The sequence below is a fragment of the Centrocercus urophasianus genome, unplaced genomic scaffold (assembly GCF_019232065.1).
Source record: "Centrocercus urophasianus isolate 14NV4802_14NV808 unplaced genomic scaffold, USGS_Curo_1.0 seq_17, whole genome shotgun sequence".
Lineage (NCBI taxonomy): Eukaryota > Metazoa > Chordata > Aves > Galliformes > Phasianidae > Centrocercus > Centrocercus urophasianus.
Genome location: NW_024884722.1, coordinates 2108393 through 2126418, shown reverse-complemented (window position 1 = coordinate 2126418; position 18026 = coordinate 2108393). Strand labels below are relative to the sequence as shown.

The following is an 18026-nucleotide window of genomic DNA, read 5'->3' as shown; positions in this document are numbered from 1 at the left end:
CCCCCCCCCCCCCCGCTTCAGAACACGCAGGAGAGAACTGGAGAATTTAATGGTTGAAGCAACAACTGCTCTGGAGTCTCTAATCCACGTTCTCTCCTCTTTAAAGGAGGTTGCTGAAGGGAGGAAGAGATTAGTGAGGATATTTTGATCCCCATCAGCTTCAGCTTGCGGGATAAACACGAAGAATTTCCCCATCATTGTCATGTTAATTGGTTCACAGCTTGATCCAAACCTCCCTAAAGTCGATGAAGGTTCCCATTCTTTCCAACTTGCTTGCATAAAATCGGCAGAAGTGGTTTTCTCGGCACAGGCACAGCAGTTCAGACCTCAGTCGTGGGGCATTAACAGCCTTCTCCCTCAGAAAGTAAAAGTTGTGTTAAGAATTGGGAAAAGCCTCGAAGAAGTGGTTTGTGTCTCTAGAAGGTGCAGCTCGGAGCTCTGGCAGTGATGAGGTGGTGGATGGGGTCATTAGAGAACCTTCTGAGCTCTGCCAGGCGGCCAGGTCTTCGTGCCCATTGCTGCCCACTCACCTGTCCCACTCTTCCCATGCTTACCTATGGGGATTTATGAGAGACAGCATCAATGCTGTGTCCCTTTATCATGGCACTCCATAAATGGAGACTTAACACTCACCAAGAAGGGCAGAAACTGCACCTACCTGGATTGTGGGCAGGAGACAGTGATATGTATACTGAGCCCCAAAGCTATTAGGAAATTAAGCTGTATTTTTGTTATAACTAGTGACTTCCTTTAGAAGTTCTCATAATTAGAGTATCATCCATCTTTGAGTGCTTTATTAGCACTGACAGTTACCTGGAGGCTCTAGACAGACTGAGCACCAGCATGTTGATATATTGCCCTGTCCTGTCACATCTCATCACTGGTTTCCCTACTCTGAAAGGCAAACTCTCTGCCCAAAGAGTCCCATCAGTCTGATGGGAGCACTGGGATACAAGCAATGGAAGATCAAGCTTTTACCCTTACTCTGAAGATTGGGGCTGTATAAAACTGTATTTTCTGTTTCAGCCTTTTCCACCAGTCCTGTACAAGGGGGCCTTTAGTCCATGCATTGCTGTGCTCCTTTCCAGAGCGTCCACAGATGCGGGGAGGGCTCAGTAGAGCACCTAGGGTCAACGTTTCTGTTGTTATCTGTGTCTTAGCAGAGCAGGTGAAATAAACGTATACGTAAGGACGATGCTGGTAGAAGGTTTACTATTTTCTTCTACAGAAGAGGGGGAATAAAGGCAGTATTTGAGGCTGGGAAGGGGACTGCTGCCCTCTTATGGCTACCGAGGCGCACAGCGGGGAAGGGGCTGAGAGGAGCCCCCTCCGAAGGTCTGAGAGGCTCAGAGAGAAGCCCAGCTGGCCCTCCCCGACCCAGGGCTGGATGGGGGGGATAGTCGCTCCTGATATACCTGGGGATTTCGAGTGTTTTGAACCATAGGTGGAGCAGACAAGCCTGCGTTTTGGTGTGCTGTTGTGCATCCACTCTGTGGGGCTGGTCTCCAAAAGGAGAACTTTGTGCTTTCTGAGATGTGCTGTGTGGGGCACTGTGTCTCAGTGGGTGTGAGGTGTGTGTATCATGGCAATGTCCCACTGCTGGTGTCTGCGGCGTGCATCTGTGGGCAGGAATGGGTTGTGGTGCAGGTGATGGGTCACCCTCCCACAAGTCAGTGACTGATATGCTAGTAATACCAAACCTGGTGACAGGGGTTTAATTGAGTGTAAATGCATCGTGTCAGTTGACACAAATTTTAGGAGTCCAAGGGGGCGATGTTTCCTCTAAAAGCAAAAATATGGAAGTGTTCTGTGTGTTATCAGTGAGCCCTGCTTCAGCACAGCTTGGCTGTAAACATCCCAAAGTGTTCTGCAGCAGCATTTTGCTGCCCGTAGCCCAATTCCCTGAGGAGCATCAGTGTAACTCATAGGAGTGTCTGTCAGCACACAGATCCCATCACCTAGAAAAAAGTGGGTTCTGAGCCTCTTTTGTTCAGGAACATCCAGAAGAAGGACGCTTAAATTCAGACCAGATGAAAGATTTGAATGCTTGCAGTGCATCTCTCCAAGCGGGTATTGCTCTGCTTGGGGTTCCCTGCAGCAGAGCTCCCCTGCAGATGCCATCTGCCCCACTTGGTGCTGGCTGCAGCTGGGACCCACACATGATGTGTGTGGGCACTCTCTCATGCTGTCCATTTTCATACAAAAATTCCTCAAGCTGCCTTTATACTCAAATAGATTTCATAAGTCTCATTTGCAGAGGAGACACCTGTAGAAAAAGCAGTGGTTGTGCATTTATCCCCATCCATGTGACCAGATCTGACATCCTGTGGGCATGCTGCCACCTCAGCCGGTGCTGGTTTGGAGCTCTGCTCCGTACAGCCAGAAGGGTGACACTGACTTTCAATTCTGACACTTCTGTAATAAAAGCCATTACCGTGCTGGTGGTTTGGCTCTCGATTTAGAATGGCGATGGTTAATTCTGGCGGTTTCCCCGTGCTTTTAAATAGCACGAGTCAGGTGGCTCTTTAGTAGAACTGCTCCTGGGGGACAGGAATTGGTTTTATGGGCTGTGCTGCGGCTAATAGCAGCACTGAACAGCACTGCTGTGCTCTGCTTCCTGCTGCTGAGGGCTCTGACCACGCTGTCACAAGGAGGTGCCAGCACCAGGCGTTACTCTGTGTGTTATCGACTCTTTTCTGTGGCTGCTAATTGTTCAGGTCATCGGTAATTTACTGCGTGTTCAGCATCTTGTGTGTTTTCCAAGGAAAAAGCTGCTGCTTTTTGGCAGCTCTGCAGCAGAACTTCTCCGTAGGGTGAAACTTTGAGTGAAGCATAGGGCTAGAAGAGATCTGGGGGAAGTAGGAAGCAGAGCTGCTGTGGCAATCACTTGCTATCAAACAACCCTGGCTGCAGGGCCAGGATTCGCCTCACTCTTTCCCTTGGCACTGCACCTCCACTGCTGGCAAGTGATGAATGGGTAAAGCTACTCTGTTTAGATAAGGTGGGAACTTGGTGCCGACAGTCCGTGCCCTTTGCTTCTTTACCTAAGGGTAACTGCCAAAATCTGCTCTTGTTAGGAGAAGGAATGTACTGAACAGCTCCATTCATTTCAATTCTGGCTGGCTGGCAGGACCCAGGCTCATTCCTTTTTTATACCCTAAAAGCAAAACACAAGGCTGGTTTGTGTTGCATTCTCTTTTTTCCTTCCTCTGTAGCAATGCAGTGTCAGCCCCTGCTCCATCTCCTCTTATGAAGCTTCTCTTCAGGAAATGGATACCTGAACCACCTGTCTCCTTGCAGACAGCAGCACTCCTTCCCACGCGCCAACACCCTGCGGGCAGCAGCTCTGCACAACAGGAGCCCCGAAGCGATGCCGAGCCGCTCCTTCGCCCAGCAGGAGCCGCCTCTGACACTGTTCTGTTCCACCGACTTCACTGCTCTCCAAGCAAGTGCCTGATGGCAGCGTAAGTGCGCTGCCTGATGGGTGCTGGCGTGGTGCAACACTGACAGATGCATGCTGAAACCGTGTGAAAAATTTTGCAGCCAAAGCAAAACTGGCAAATGTTTGACTTGCTGCCAGCTTAGCTCATGGGTGCAAAACATCTGATACTTGAACTGAAATGTTTACAGCAGGGAAAGTCGTTCTAGGCATGGTTCTTGTCAGAGAGAGCAGATAACGGCTCTCATGGCACTGAGCTATCCCATTCCACAGGTCCTACAAACCCTGTTCTATGTTTCTTTGCTCTGCCCTCATAATGCTTGGGTATAAATGCTTAAAACACTCCTTTTTGGCTGCTTTGAAAGAGCAAAGCTGTGAAAAGCATAATGCCTTAATCCTGAAGCTTTATTTTTTGTGACATAAATAGTGAGAGGTCACCTCTTGCATTGCATCTCCTCCTAGAGATGCTTTACTTCACCTGTGAGCATCTCTTGCATCATAGGACAGATGCCAAGCATGTGCAATAAAGCATTGTTCTTACAGCTGCAGAGGTAGGAGAGGAGGAGCAGAAGGTGCTGGCTGCTCTGCATGGTTTAGTACTGTCCTGCCCTTGGATCCCAGACTGCACGCATGATGGATGCGATGCCTTCAATCTTCCCATCGCCTGCACCCAAAGGGCAGCGATGCATTCACAGTAACACACACCCATGGCAGCCACAGCAGCCCTGCTCTGTGTTACAACAGGTCCAGGAGGTGGGAGTTTTGTGGGGCACTCAGGAAGGCAACCATATGGGGTATGAAGAAGTGAGCTGGCCCTGAGTCCTTTGTGCTATGGCTTTCCAAGCCTGGGCCATGGCTGTAGCAGCCTCTCAGGCATGTGGGGCTGGTGGCTCTTAGTGCCCCTTTCCTTTTAGGGGAGAGTTTCTGCTAATCCCTCTGGCTACAAGCAGTAGTTCATCCTGCAGGGAGGTGCTGGTGTTGAGTGCTTCTGCTCAGAAGTGCTCAGGCAGCATATTTCCAATGGGAGCTGATAGATGTTACCCAACGTCTTTCATCAGAAGAATAAAATCAATCTGCTTTGAAGAAGCAACAGGCTGTTTTGTTAATCGAGCTATGCACGTAACTTCAATCTGAACACAAAAGATCAGCTGGGATTGTCCATATTAAGCAGTCATTTTATTTTAGACCCTCTTTTTGGTGATGTCCTTAAAACAGAATGACGTCTTTTGATGCGTTTTCAATCGGCCTTTCCTGTTCTTTCTTCTTAGAATATCTTGCATGGTCATAGAAATAGATGATAATAATAGTAATGATGTTGAAAATGATGCTGAGCAGCAGGATCCAGTAGGAGTACTCATACCTGTGTTCAGATCCACTGTGTGTCAGTGACAGAGAAATACATTTGATGGCCAACTCCACAGACATGTCATTGCCTTCCACGTTCACGGGAAAAAGTATCATGACCAAAAGTGTGAGGATTCCTGCAAAGTAAAAGCATGACATTTAGAGGTGGGTCTGTAGTATTATGTTAGCAATACTTGTGCTGAGTAGCTCTGTAAGTCGCTACTTAATAATATTCTCTTTAAGTTAGTGTGGATGCCTGCAGAACAAATATGATCTGGTATTTTCTGTCGTTAAAACCTGAGGATGTCAGTACCCAGTGCTATTGGTAACTGCCTTCTGCTAAAATTAATGGATTCGTGCTGGCTATCCTTAGCTGAAGTCATTTAATGTTATTTTTTTCACTGAGTTTAGTGCTGATGCATAGAATATATTCACTCCTCAGGTGACTTGAGGTGGCCTACTTGATATGACCCCAAATTCATGGGATATGTGGTATAACAAGTGGATGAGACTCCGAGCAACCTGCTATGGGCTCAGAGTTGGCAGAGCTCTGTGAAGTAGCTTGGGCTTAGCATCCTGGGGTTCTTTTCTCCCCAGCCTTTTCAGTGACTGTGATGAGCCAAAATGAGATCTCTTACTGGATCTGTACCTATTTCCCACAGCCTCCTTAACGTACGTCGAGTTCTGCCACTTGGACATGTAACCAAATACTGCTTTTATTTCCTTGCTCTCACAGTGCTAGCAGAGATATAACAAATGGGCACTGGTGAAAGTATTCCCCCCCCTTCCCTCCAGGCACACCGTGTTACCAGTGCTCCTGCTGACATTGGGTCGGGATTTAGCAGGGAGGACATGGGGATTTCAGGCCATCTGGTACAAAGATTAAGAGCCTTCAAGATACACGTCAAACGATGCATGATTTTTTCATCCAAATATGCCTGTGGCAAAATCAGCTTCCAGGTCACAGCTCTTAGAGGGCTGTAAAAAGTAACTGCAATCCTCAGCCAACGTGTGGGTTACTTTCTCATTAACACTTAGTTTGGCAATCCCATAATTCTTCCATTTTTGGGTCAAGGCTTACAGACTGCAACTGCAGCAAGGTGTGTTAGGAGCCAGCTGCAAGGGGAGGGGGGCTGTGCCCCCGGGAGCCGTTTGGCAGAGTTCATGGCTCTGAGATTCAGCATCTCCACCATCTTTTTTCCTGTTTAGGGAAAGTTGAAGCATATTTTGATCTTCACAAGTGCTTTTTAAGACAATGAAATGAATTTTACTGAGACTCAGGCCTTCTGTCCATCTTCCCTTTGATGTTAGTGCTGTTTTAGATGTATTTGGTTCAACATATGTTTCAGAAACAAAGCTGTAGTCCATCCTATTGATGAGACCTTAGAGGACTATTTCACAGGTAACCCAGGAAATGTTATGCTATAAATAGCATGAAATAGTGGCACAGAATCTTTAAGGGGTTACAAATTGCTCTGCAGTCACATCCAGTATGGACACTTCTCAGTTCTGCTTTGATTCTGCACTCACCCAGAGGGTGGTGAGGCTCTGGAACAGGTTGCCCAAGGAGGCTGTGGATGCCCCATCCCTGCAGGCATTCAAGGCCAGGCTGGATGTGGCTCTGGGCAGCCCGGGCTGCTGGTTGGTGACCTGCACACAGCAGGGGGTTGGAACTGGATGAGCATTGTGGTCCTTTGTAACCCAGGCCATCCTATGATTTATGAGCGTATTCTATTCTCCTTGGTGTGTGTCATGCATGAAGTGATTCTGCACATGCTGGGGCTCTTCCACTTTGCTGCCAGAAAATCCAGCCTCCTACAGACTAATGCTGCTGCTCGATCAGTAGTTAAGCTAATTTTCAGATATCCCTAGCAGATACAGTTAAAAATAAAGCCAGCTGAACAGCTGGCACAGGTTTCTCAGAGAGGTGGTGGTGCCCTGACCTGCAGACACCTAAAGTCAGGCTGGATGGGGCTCTGAGGACCTGACGGAGCTGTGGGTGTCCCTGTTCAGTGCAGGGAGGTTGGACCAGATGGCCTTTAGAGATCCCTTCCAACGCAATCCTATGAACACGTTTTCAGTTGTTCCATTTTATAAATATTTCTTAATGAGAATATGGAGTTATCTGTATGATGGGCACAAAGTGTTCAACGTGGACACATTACTCACCACTGATGGCATTCCAGGTATAGACTCCGATGGGTCCCAGGAAGGTCTGGTAGGGGTTGCTCACAGTGTTGGTGCACGTAAAGCCAGAGCTCAGGAGGGAGCTCAGCAAGATGAGAACCAGAAGCACGATGATGGCCGTGTTGATGCCTTTTGTTCCACTGCTGCTCAGACCATCTGCAACTGGGAGACAGAAGGTGCCCAGAGTGTTTAAATGTGCCCAGAGGTCAAGGGTTACTGACACCTAGTTAATTGTAATTAAAAGCTAATAACCAGAGATTTGGTTGAGCTGTAGAGATGCAGCAGGAGCTGTACGTTTGGCTGCAGCATGTAAGCCCAAATCTGCAATGGGATGCCTTTCAGATTAGCCTGAAAAAAGTGCATGCCTACTAATCCAACTGGCACAGAAACCTGTGGGTTAGGTAGCAAGCTTCTCTTCCTTAATGTTTCCGAGAATGTTTCATCTCGACAAGGCCAGGCAGAAATTCCATGCTAAGCCTGCCAGGAAGCTCACTGCTCCTGCCCGTCGTCCCATCCCTGCTGGCTCTACAAACATTCTAAGTCTGGTGATTTAAAACTTGGTTTCCACTGCAGATTATTTCCTTTCAATGCACCAGCAATCCTCTCGTGTGGATAAATCTGACCAGGGAAACAGCCCCTAAAAGTCCAGCCAGCCAGATGTGTTTGTAGGACAAACATGCCCAAGTGCAGCCATGCACGGATGGATGAGACAGGGCTGGGTGTTGAGCTGGTGCTCATATCCTGTTACATCTCCCATCTACCTCTTGCCTCATCCCACAGGAAGAAGTAAGGCTGGGGAAAGTGTCTTCTGCCCTCTTTTGAAGGAAAGAAGCAGTTCCTGCTTTTTGTTATCAGGGAGCATGAGTGCATCTCAGGGCTCTCCAAACCCACAAGCAAGGAAGCTCACGGTTTGCACCTCTGCCCCATGCTCCAGCTTGCTGCAGTCCTCCTGTGCAGGTTGTTGCTGTTTCTGTAGCTGTGTGCATGGCTTGCCCAATGCACTTGGTACGTGCAGTCAGTCTCTTCAGGACTGTAATCAGTTTATTGTTTTACCTACATCCTTCCAGTTATTTGATACCTATGCAGATAACGCAGCATACTCAAAGTGCCATTGCAGCAGAGCTACACTGAAATATAGTATCCTCCTTTCAATTTAAAGCTTGAGAAGGCAACTGTAATGTGCCTGAGGCTGCCTGAACCTATAACAGATCTGACATCAGCGTTGTCATGCTCTGCTCAAAAAGGCGTTGTGATAGACGGCCATCTGCAGGGAAACTTCCCCTCTGTGCTGTTCTTCATGCAAAGCCCTTACTGCAGTGTTCAGCTAGCATAGTTTGGGGGAATCATAGCAGTAAAGAGAACAAAACCGTAATAAACAGCCATAAAAGGAAAATAAACATTCAGAGCAAAAAGAAGAGCTGCTGGAAATAAATTAAAAGGAGAGCTTTCATCTCATTTAATGTTTTATTTTTAGTAGAAGTTAATTTCGGTTTGAACAAATGGCAGGTAAGGATGCGTTATGGAAATGAGATGCAGATTTAAGCAATTCTGCTAGAAGAAAGGGAAAGACAGGCATGCAGGAGGCATTGCTCAAGGAAATGGAGGTGAGCACAGCAGAGCTATACTGGTGCGTGTGCTGAAGCAGCCTTAATGCTGCTGGCTGTTGCCTATCACAAGAAACACGCTTGAGCCTGAAGCAGACAGCTGTGCATGATTTCCCTCTGGCAGCCTCCCTTAATTTTATCCTTGGGAACATTCCCAGAGCTGACGGCTGCACCCCCTCATTGCACTCCTTTTGTCCTAATGGCAAGCCACCACTCAGGGGATGCACTTCTGCCAGACTCCACCTGTTGCAAGCATTCCTGCAGCAGCACAGAGCTGCAGAAGGTTTGAAATAAAATGCAACTTTCTTGACAGCAGACATTTGTCCAAACAAGACAGGCTGTGCAAACTAGAGGATTCTCCGGCAGCTGATCTGCTTGAATGTGACAGAAATACCCCCTGTGTCAGGGTAGAACAGCCTGAGTGCAGAACGAAAGCAGAGGGCTGTGCCTCCACCAAGTCTGTCATATTTCCCTGAACCTCCTTTTCCTCGTCTGTAACTCTCATACAGTCAGATTCAATTTCCCAAACTTTCCACTTGGCACAGGGTCCCACCGAGGATCTGGAAGCTGATCAGAACTATGCTGAATATGCAAGTGCCAGCAGTATTCAAGCATTTGTTCTGTATTTTAAAAGGTAGAAAACGAATCAATTCCTCTGTGCCACAGTCAACTTCTGAGACTTCCTGGAGTGCTGCGGATTGCTGGGCTCTGGGTGCGCCTCTGCACCTTGCTCACTGCTCTGTGGGTCTGACTTGGAAACCAGCACAGCTGTCACTGTTGCAAGAAAAGGTGGTTCCTTTCCGAGGTGAATCTTTAAAGCAGCTGATGGAGGCTCTAGGGATTGAAGTTGTTAGATAATATCTGTGTTTGGCCAGGTTCTGAGCATCCCCAGGGCCTCTGGAGCAGCCCTGATGTTTTGTTGCTTTGTTAAGCTTATCCATCTTGCACTGCGTGCTTGTAGAGCCTGTATTTTCTTTTTTTGTCTTTCACCTTTAGGCTCTGAATTTCTTTTTGATGGTACGGTATCCAAATGATAATATTGCCTTTGCAAAGGTTCAATGTCAAATGAGAGAAATCCTACCGTCTTGGGACTGACTACTTGCTATGTTCCTATAGGTAAAGGTTGCCCAAGGAGGCTGTGGATGCCCCATCCCTGCAGGCATTCAAGGCCAGGCTGGATGTGGCTCTGGGCAGCCTGGGCTGCTGGTTGGCGACCCTGAACATAGCAGGGGGTTGGAACTGGATGAGCATTGTGGTCCTTTGCAACCCAGGCCATTCTATGATTTCAATTTAAAATCAGTATGCATGCAGGTCTGTGAAGTATTTCTCCTGTTTTAAGAATGCCCAGAATCCTACTTAATACAAAGCGCGACAATCATGTCTAGTATAGGACCTAAGCATTAATTTTAAATGAGCTCATTTTCTCTTGGAGACATGCCTGATGTAGCTAGTGAGGGATGCAGGCATGTCCATATTTAGAGTACTCAGGAAGCATCTTCTCTGCAGCTGTTGGAAACAACAAGCAGCTCCTGAAGCTCAATTGATTTATCCATCTATAAATGGTGTGCATGTGAGAACTGCGATGACGCTTCCTAAATGATGAGCCCAAAAATTTAAATCTGAAGGAAGACAAACTCCAGTGATGCCTAAACTGTATGTGGATGTGCAAAGAACTGATGGGATGCTTGGCAGTACCCAGGCCCTGGGGTTTGGTTGAATTCATTGCTTTACAGGCAAAGGCAAAGCACGCCCCAAACTCCTGCCAGCCTGCATCCTCTGCTGGCCCTGCCCAGCTCCTCATGGGCAGAGTCCTGCTTTCATGCAGCACCCTACTCAAATCAGAAAGAACATACCTGGATGGAGCCAGGTGTAGTGCCTGAGCCACCTGGTGTGGGCAGGTGTAATCATATATAAGCTATTGTTGTAAATGCATATTTGTTTTTCTAAAACTGCTTTGGTTATTCTGATATGACAGCAGAAAACTAGTCTGAATGACTTGTGATTTAATAGCTGTTGGGCACTGACCTCAGTATATACACTGTTAGGAATGCTGCTGCGCTCAGCTTTTTCACTGCAACGTAATCATTGCAATGTGAACTGACATCCACAGTACAGCTCTGTCACATTGCTAATCTGGGTGCCTCAGGTGTAATTTTCATACTAAATTCAGGTGGGAAAGAGCTGGGAACCATCTGGCTGTTTAGATCAGCTGTGCTCTGCCTGTGGGGATTTGTCTGCTCCTGGTGGTGGGACATCTCACAGCCTACCAATAAAACCAGAAAGCCTTCAGGTTTCAAAGCTATTTGACCTGCTCTGCCAAAAGACAGCAGTGTTTCTTCTGACTGCCTTCTCTGCTCTTTCACATGTGCTCGTGTGAGCGTTGTGATTCAAAGCCAGAAAACGAGTGCAAATCCTTGTGCTTTGCAGCAGCGTCCACACTTAGCTAACTTAGGCTTTTATGAATATTTCTGTTAATGTCAGCACAGTCCTTGTGCATAGAGGTAGTTGTGCTGAACTGAGATCAGTATGCGGCCTGTGGTTGCATTTGGCATGCATCACTTCTTGTTGCTGTTTTGCTTTTTCTCATGCTTTCTTTCTCATACTAAAGTTTTTCACACTTCTGTAATACCTTTCTCCAAGGTCTTGTTAGGTGAGCCCTATTCTTTTTTCCCCTGTTTTTTTACCTTTATTTTTTCCCACGTAGCATCTCTTTTCCCTTGTCTCTCAATTCTTCTCTTTGTAACTATTCAACTATTTTTATTATTTTTCTCCTTCTGCTCTTAATTTTACCACTGAGGATAAATACTGACAACTGCAAATGCAGAGATAAATAAACAAATAAATAAAACTGGGCTACATAACAACAAAATATGAACAGCCTACAGCTTTTTGTGCTATTTAAGAACCTCAGTCCAAAATCTTGGAGACAAAGAGCCACCTGGAAAAGGTGTCGTCTCACCTGCGCCTTTGGTGAGGGCCTTATAAAAGATGACAAGCTATGTCATAATGCTTACTTCACAGATGAGTGGTTAAAAGAAATGAGCAAAGGTAGGTTTTGAAACACAACATGCTTCAGTTTAATAGCATCACTTAGAAATGGGATGGAGTTCTCTTGAAAGGAGAAATAAAACAAGTATTTTCCTTTAAGTGCAGGACTGCCAGATACATAAACACCATCTCTGTCTAAATTATCTTTACGTGTTTTGCTCTTCTCCCTTCAGCGATTTCAGAACCTTTCTCTGTACAAATGATGCTAATTTGATCATAGGCAGGCAAAACGTTTTAAATCAAACGATTAATTTAACATGATGAAATTTAAAGGAAGCCAAATTAGTTTTGTACGCCTTTAATGAAATGCTAATAGAGTGTTGCATTCCTGTTTGTTGCTGAAAGCTTCTGAAAATTAAAATCTGTTTGACACAAATTCGGATCCTGTATTGTTTCCTCCTTTGGAGGCATTGGCTAAGGCCACACATCATCAGAAGTTGCCATTGGTAGCAGCACTTCAGCATCTGACTGCCTTTCTTGGGTTTTATTTTATACCACTTCAAATCCTTGAGACAGTTTGTAGATATTTTCATGGATAATTTCATTAAGGTTGGAAAAGGCCTCTAAGACCCCCACATCCAATCCCACCCCGCCTGCACCATGCACACAAACCATGTCCCTGAATGGAACCACAGGGGGGTTATTCGGGTTGGAAAGACCTCTCAGATCCCACAAGCCAACCCAGCCCACTCTCCCCATGCCCACATCCCTCAATGCCACATCCCTGTGGTTCTGGAGCCCCCTGCAGGGACAAGGGCCCCCCACTCCCTGGACAGCTGTACCAGTGCATCATCAGTCTTTCGGAGGAGTTTTTCCTAATACCCAACCTAAGCTTCTCCTGAGGTTCTCACTGAAGGTCTTACAGCTGTAGATGAAGGAAGAAGGGCTGTTCCTGCACCCCTGTTGCCACCCAGGCTGGCACCCACTGCCGTGCACTATTCCTTACCTTGGAAATTGCTAGCTGAGATCTGCAGCCCGGAGTTGATGACCTGAGCACAGGTCACTTGAAAGAGCCCATACGTGAGGCTGACAGTAGTGGTAGAGTTCCCTCCAGAGAATCTGACCTCGCTGTTCATCCACGCCTGTGTTCCCAGAACGGCACAAATGATGACAAAAGATGCAATGCTGGTGAAAAAAGCACCTCCATACATCAGCGTTTTCTGTCTGGTTGGCATTTTGGCTGGCAGATTTTCCACAGGTTCAGATTTCCTTCCCTTCGGCCCTGTTGGGCATACGGTTGTTCCTCCTTTTGCTCCCTGGAACCTGCTCTGAAAGTTATCCTGGTAAACTTTAAGCAGGCAGCAGAAGTCATAAAAATGTAAAATAACTGAACTTTGGTCTGGAGAAGAGGCGTTACCATGGCTGTACCCAAACACCCCTGACGTGGAGGGGAGGGAGCTGTTGCTGCCGGGAAGTGACTCAGTGTCCAAAGAGGGGATTCCCACAGCTCCCTCCCCCCCCCGAGCAATTCTGGAGCCCAAACGGAACTCCCTGACCACATTTCCTGGATTTCTCTTCTCCCAGGTATTTAGTGATAGGTCATGGCCTCGAATGGCACCACGGGAGGTTCAGCTTGGGCATCAGGAAAAAATTGTTCTTGCACCGGCAGAGGCTGCCCAGGGAATGGTGGGATCAGCATCCTGGAGGTGTTCCAGAACCACGGGCATGTGGCACTGTGATGGTCTGGGGTTGGATTTGAGGATCTGAAAGGTATTTTCCAACTGCCATGGTCCTGTGATTGTATTCCTGTGTTTTCTTCTGGAAGGTCGGTACTTAGTCTGGAAACAATTTTTGCTAGCTCCACACCCAGATCCCTTTGGAAGCAAGCGATAGATTCTGATTTCTGACAGTGAAGATGGGTGAGTGTTCCTTTGCTCTGCTGACTCCCTGCTTCCTTAACAGCTGCACTCCACTTTTGGGACCTCTTACATTCTTGATGCTCCCTGTGACAGGACTGGGCTGCTCTGGGCCATTTCAGGGTGAAGGATTTTCTGTGTCATATCGAAAAATCATTTTTTTCCTAAGGAAAAGCTGTACATCTTTATTAAACTCCATATGTTTTCATACAATACCTATTCCCTCTTCCTCGTTTGTTGTTGTTGTTGTTGTTTCTTTGCTTGTTTGGGCTCTGTTAAGTTCCAGTCAATTTCTCTAAGCATCACTTGCTTTAGATGTGTAATGATCTTTGATTGCACTTTACCAATGGGGCTTTCAGCCTTCAGCTCTTGTTCAGCTCAGACATGAAATATGCATTATTTGCTGGTTGCCTAACTGCTCTACAGGGAGGAAACAAACACCTTAAAGAGGGATTCATTTCAGTGGGCTGGTGAATGTGTAAAGGAGGCAATACAGAAGGAAATCTGCCCTGGGCGATTCAGCAGGAGGAACATTACAGTGGAAGTCAAGTTTGAAATCAATGCATTTTATTTCTGAGATGTACTGCTGGTCTTTTGTGTGATACGGTCTCATGTATATTTTTATTTTATATGGGATTTAAAGGATACTTTTGATGTCATTGCTTTTATGAACGTATACATTTTGTTTATGTACCTTGCATATACTTCATAGACAGTCAAACTTTGAGTGCATGCATGCTTTAAGCACTGGAGACCCAAGGGAAGATTTCAGCCCTTCTAAACAAATGAGGAACAGGAGACCTGCCTTCCATTTTCCTCCCAGACCTTCAGTTAAATTTTAACCACAGAAGGACGGATAAACTTCCTTATGATCACCACTCTGGGTCTGTCTGTCCATTTTCTCCACCCTTTGGTCCGTGCTGCTGGGGAGGAGTGAGTGATCCTTTCCCAGAGAGCTTCTCCCTTTACTGGGTGAAGCACAGGCAGTAGAAAGTTTCTGCCCTGGTTCAGCTGTGCTGCTTGACCCACTATGAAATACATTTAAAAGATATATATTGAAATATTAATATTTGTCCTGGTATTGAAGTTGAGGGAGCGCTTTTTCAGCAGCTGCTCAGCGGACCTCCTTTGGCAGACTTGAGAGAACCCAATATAGGCAAGCTGAGCAAGAGAGCTGCAAGGCATAACGTGTAGTTCCTTTCTAAAAGATCTTATTCAATTGTTCTCAGTTTTCAGGGACTCAGCTCAAATTTTTGTGGCTCAAATTGTTGAAACTCTCCTGCAGCCAGGGGAATCACCCTGTAAATGAGCCCATAATTTGCCCTTTTCTTCCTTGTTACCTTGAAGTTAATCCATCCTCTGTTGCTGGTAGGATTGCTTGTGTCTTTTCTTCCCATAGCTACATAAAAAAACATTGTATCTCCTGTATTTTGAGAAGCATTTATGCATTTCATAACCTTTCCAGAGCAAAACCATCACTTTGCAATGCCATGCTCCTGCTAAATCCTAAAGATTAAACTATAGCTCTACGTGGGGAGGTTTCCTCCTACAATGGCAGCATTTCCATGCCTTGCTCCAGATCAGGAACTCTCATGGAAATTCGGTCTGACATGGCACACCTCATTGCTTCAGGGAAAAGAGAAGAGATGGGCTTCATCCAGCTGTGATAAAATGTGTCTCTATCAGTAATTTAGCAGCTCTGCTCCAGCTAGTGATGCTGCAGTCCTTACATAGCAGTCAAAAAAAAAATAAATCAGAGTAACTCACAGGGACCCAGACAGCAGAGAGATGTGGAATAAAATTACACACAGCCTTGTATTTTTAAAGGAGGAATATGTATTTATCTCATATTAATGCGCAAGTTTGCTTCAGGCAACTAGGTCTGCTGTAAAACAAACATATGTATATATATACAGGTATATATAATGAAAGTTTTATTTGTGAACGGAATGTTCCAGCCTGCTGCTGATTCAGACAGGCCATATCCTGTGCCCCTGCTGATCACTGAATGGCCTCACAGCTGGTCCAAAGGCATTTTCCTATGGTGGGTTATGACATTTCACATGGATTTCTCTTCCTGTGTTGCACACATGGTCTGAAATGAGGACCCAGCCATGCAGACACAGTGCAGCAGCTTGCAGGCCATGTGCTCACCTATACCCTGCAGCCAGAAAAAATTCAAGGTGAGCCACTGCAGGTCATCTGTTCTGCTGCAAACGCAGCATTTAACAGCGTTTAGTGGCAGTTCACAAAATCCCACATTTAGTTTAAATCTTTCACTTAGAAAAATGTCAGGAGATAAGTTAACATAGCATCGTGGTTGGCCCGTATGTGCTGTATTCCTGGGAGCCCACTGTTTCAGTGCACCCTCGCAGATCTCACATACCCTTTACATCCTTTTTATTTTCCATTTTCCATGTCTAGTCGCAGAGGAGAGCTAAGAAGGCAAAGTCCTTGAGCTGCTCTTGGCTCCAAAAGGGGGTCAATAATCATCCACGTGTGCACAGCACTGCAGGAGGAGGCTGTGCATTACTAATTATCTCTACCTCTTCTAAGCTGGATAAAAGGTAATTGAAATAACTTGCTGGAAGTGTAATAGAGAATACTATGAATGAGATTGATTGATTTTTCTTTTTCTTCTTTTTTTTTTTTTCTGGTAGCTTTGCAGCCAGCGTTCTGAGTGGTGATGGAAATAGGAATCTGCTGATGCCTTTTGGGCTGGCTGAGGGAAATCAGGTAAAGCATCATGAATTTTATTGTAGCTGGAGATGGAAATCGGAAGCTCAGCTGAACTGCTGAATTATTGCAACAGCTGTTTGGGAAACTTGGATGAGATCACAACATTTTGTGTATCTGCTCCCAGCGCTGCTGTGCGGTGGATTTGTACTCCTGCATCTTCTGACTTTGTTCTCCTATTGCTCTGATCCTTTTTACAGCACTGCTGCAGGAAAAAAAACCAAATACGTTTCAAATGCTGATTGGATTTCCTCACAGAAATGACTAAATCTCCTCAATGGACAGGTATTGACTTCTCTCTCTGGATATCAGAAAGTGCTGCTCCCAACCCTGCGAGCAGCAGCCATGCTGGGAGCAGCCACCAGGAGCAGTGACTGTTGGCTTCCGCCTGGACAGAGAAAAAGGAGGGATCGTAAATCATAGAATGGCTTGGGTTGGAAGGGACCTCAAGGATCATGAAGCTCCAACCCCCCTATGCATGCAGGGCTGCCAACCTCCATATCTAACACTAGACCAGGCTGCTCTGGGCCCCATCCAACCTGGCCTTGAACACCTCCAGGGATGGAGCATCCACAGCCTCTCTGGGCAGCTGCTCCAGCACCTCACCACTCTCATATATAAAAGAAGGAAGGAAGATCCCAAAGCCACCATGTTGGTATCAACACAAATGCGATGGGAAAAATCCTCTTTTAAAATGTTCACCTGCTGTAAAAGAGCATCCTTCAGTTTCACCATCTGAGCGAGCTGTCTGCTGTCTCCTCGGACATCCTCAGGCACAAGTTGTGCTGCTCCCAAATATCACTGCAATGTATTTGCTACCCAGACACACAAACGCCTCATGGCTGAACTCATTTTATCTCAGTAGAGAAGAAGTGATGTTCAGCAGTATTCCCACTTGCTGTACCCACATGGGACTTGCCAGGTGCTCAGGCCCAGGGCTGGGTTTGCTTCTTGAAACCCTTAGAAAAAAAATAGTGCTGTCCATTGCAGTAAAGTAAGAAGTTAAAAAAACAAACAAACAAAACTTGGAAAACATACAGATGTTTTTTTCATTTTTCTTTAACCCTGAGGGTTAAAAGGTATAATTGCCCTAGAAGATGACAGTTACAAAACTTTAAAACAACATCTTCAGACATCAAGTAGCTGCTACCATTCATGACTGAACACTTCAAGCTGGATGGTCAGATAGAGCTTGTTGAAGAGCAGGGAAAAAGCTTTCTGGTCTTGTGTGAAGCAGTCACTGCTTTTCAATTTATTATTATTATTTTTTTCTATTTAATGAAATGTGACTTAGAGCTTCTTCAAAGCATGTAATGTTTAGAACAAATCCTGGAGGTGGAGATGGAGGGAAGAGCTGGCAGAGCAGGCTTTCATTTACTGCAATTTCTGTAACAGTTATAAAGACAAGTCATCTCGAATACTTAAAGACATCCCCAGAAACCTTTAAATTTAGATTCCAAATGTAAGAATCTGAGACAAATGTCTTTGAAGTCATTAAATTAGCTGCTGCTGTAATGTTACGTATTGTCATGCCTTCGTCCAATGACTCTCACTTTAAAGACTTTATTGTGTTTTTAACCTGAGATAAATTTCCTGTTATAAAAATGATGCCTATATCTGTTATTTGATGTTCTGCCTCTGATTTTGTAATTTCTCCAGCACGTTTACAATGTGAGTTCCAGGGGATTGGCGAAGACCCAGATGTACTGTGCTGCTCCCAAGTGTACCATGGCCAGTTAGTTATCAATAGATGTCTTCCTCACTGCAGTGAGGCTCACTATAGAAGGAATCACAGGAAGAATCACAGAATGG

The 18026-nt window shown here is 45.9% G+C and overlaps 1 protein-coding gene and 1 long non-coding RNA gene across 5 annotated transcripts; one reads left to right on the top strand and one right to left on the bottom strand.

Annotated features, from left to right (window-relative positions):
- Nucleotides 1-3826: 3826 nt before the first annotated feature.
- On the bottom strand, nt 3827-12939 carry CLRN3 (clarin 3). Its single transcript, XM_042818824.1, has 3 exons — nt 12569-12939; nt 6953-7132; nt 3827-4920 (listed from the first exon to the last, which is right to left on the bottom strand). Exons 1-3 carry the CDS (start codon nt 12795-12797, stop codon nt 4646-4648), a joined length of 684 nt encoding a protein of 227 aa, XP_042674758.1. The 5' UTR covers nt 12798-12939; the 3' UTR covers nt 3827-4645.
- Nucleotides 12940-12974: 35 nt separating this feature from the next.
- Nucleotides 12975-16682, top strand: LOC122160366. Of its 4 annotated transcripts, XR_006168797.1 has the most exons (5): nt 13153-13481; nt 15437-15661; nt 15903-16045; nt 16139-16214; nt 16415-16682. It is a non-coding gene; the product is annotated as an uncharacterized LOC122160366 (long non-coding RNA). The 4 variants fall into 4 exon arrangements; XR_006168796.1 differs by lacking the exons at nt 15437-15661; nt 15903-16045 and adding an exon at nt 12975-13146 and having other exon boundaries at nt 13232-13481; XR_006168795.1 differs by lacking the exon at nt 15437-15661.
- Nucleotides 16683-18026: the final 1344 nt, after the last annotated feature.

Bases quoted from the DNA above. Each gene is read 5' to 3' on its own strand.
- CLRN3 (XM_042818824.1), bottom strand. From the start codon at position 12,797: ATGCCAACCAGACAGAAAACGCTGATGTATGGAGGTGCTTTTTTCACC. The intron at 7,133-12,568 runs GTAAGGAATAGT...TCTGTCTCCCAG, and splicing joins CTCAGCTAGCAATTTCCAAG to TTGCAGATGGTCTGAGCAGC. The intron at 4,921-6,952 runs GTGAGTAATGTG...TTTACTTTGCAG, and splicing joins TACCTGGAATGCCATCAGTG to GAATCCTCACACTTTTGGTC.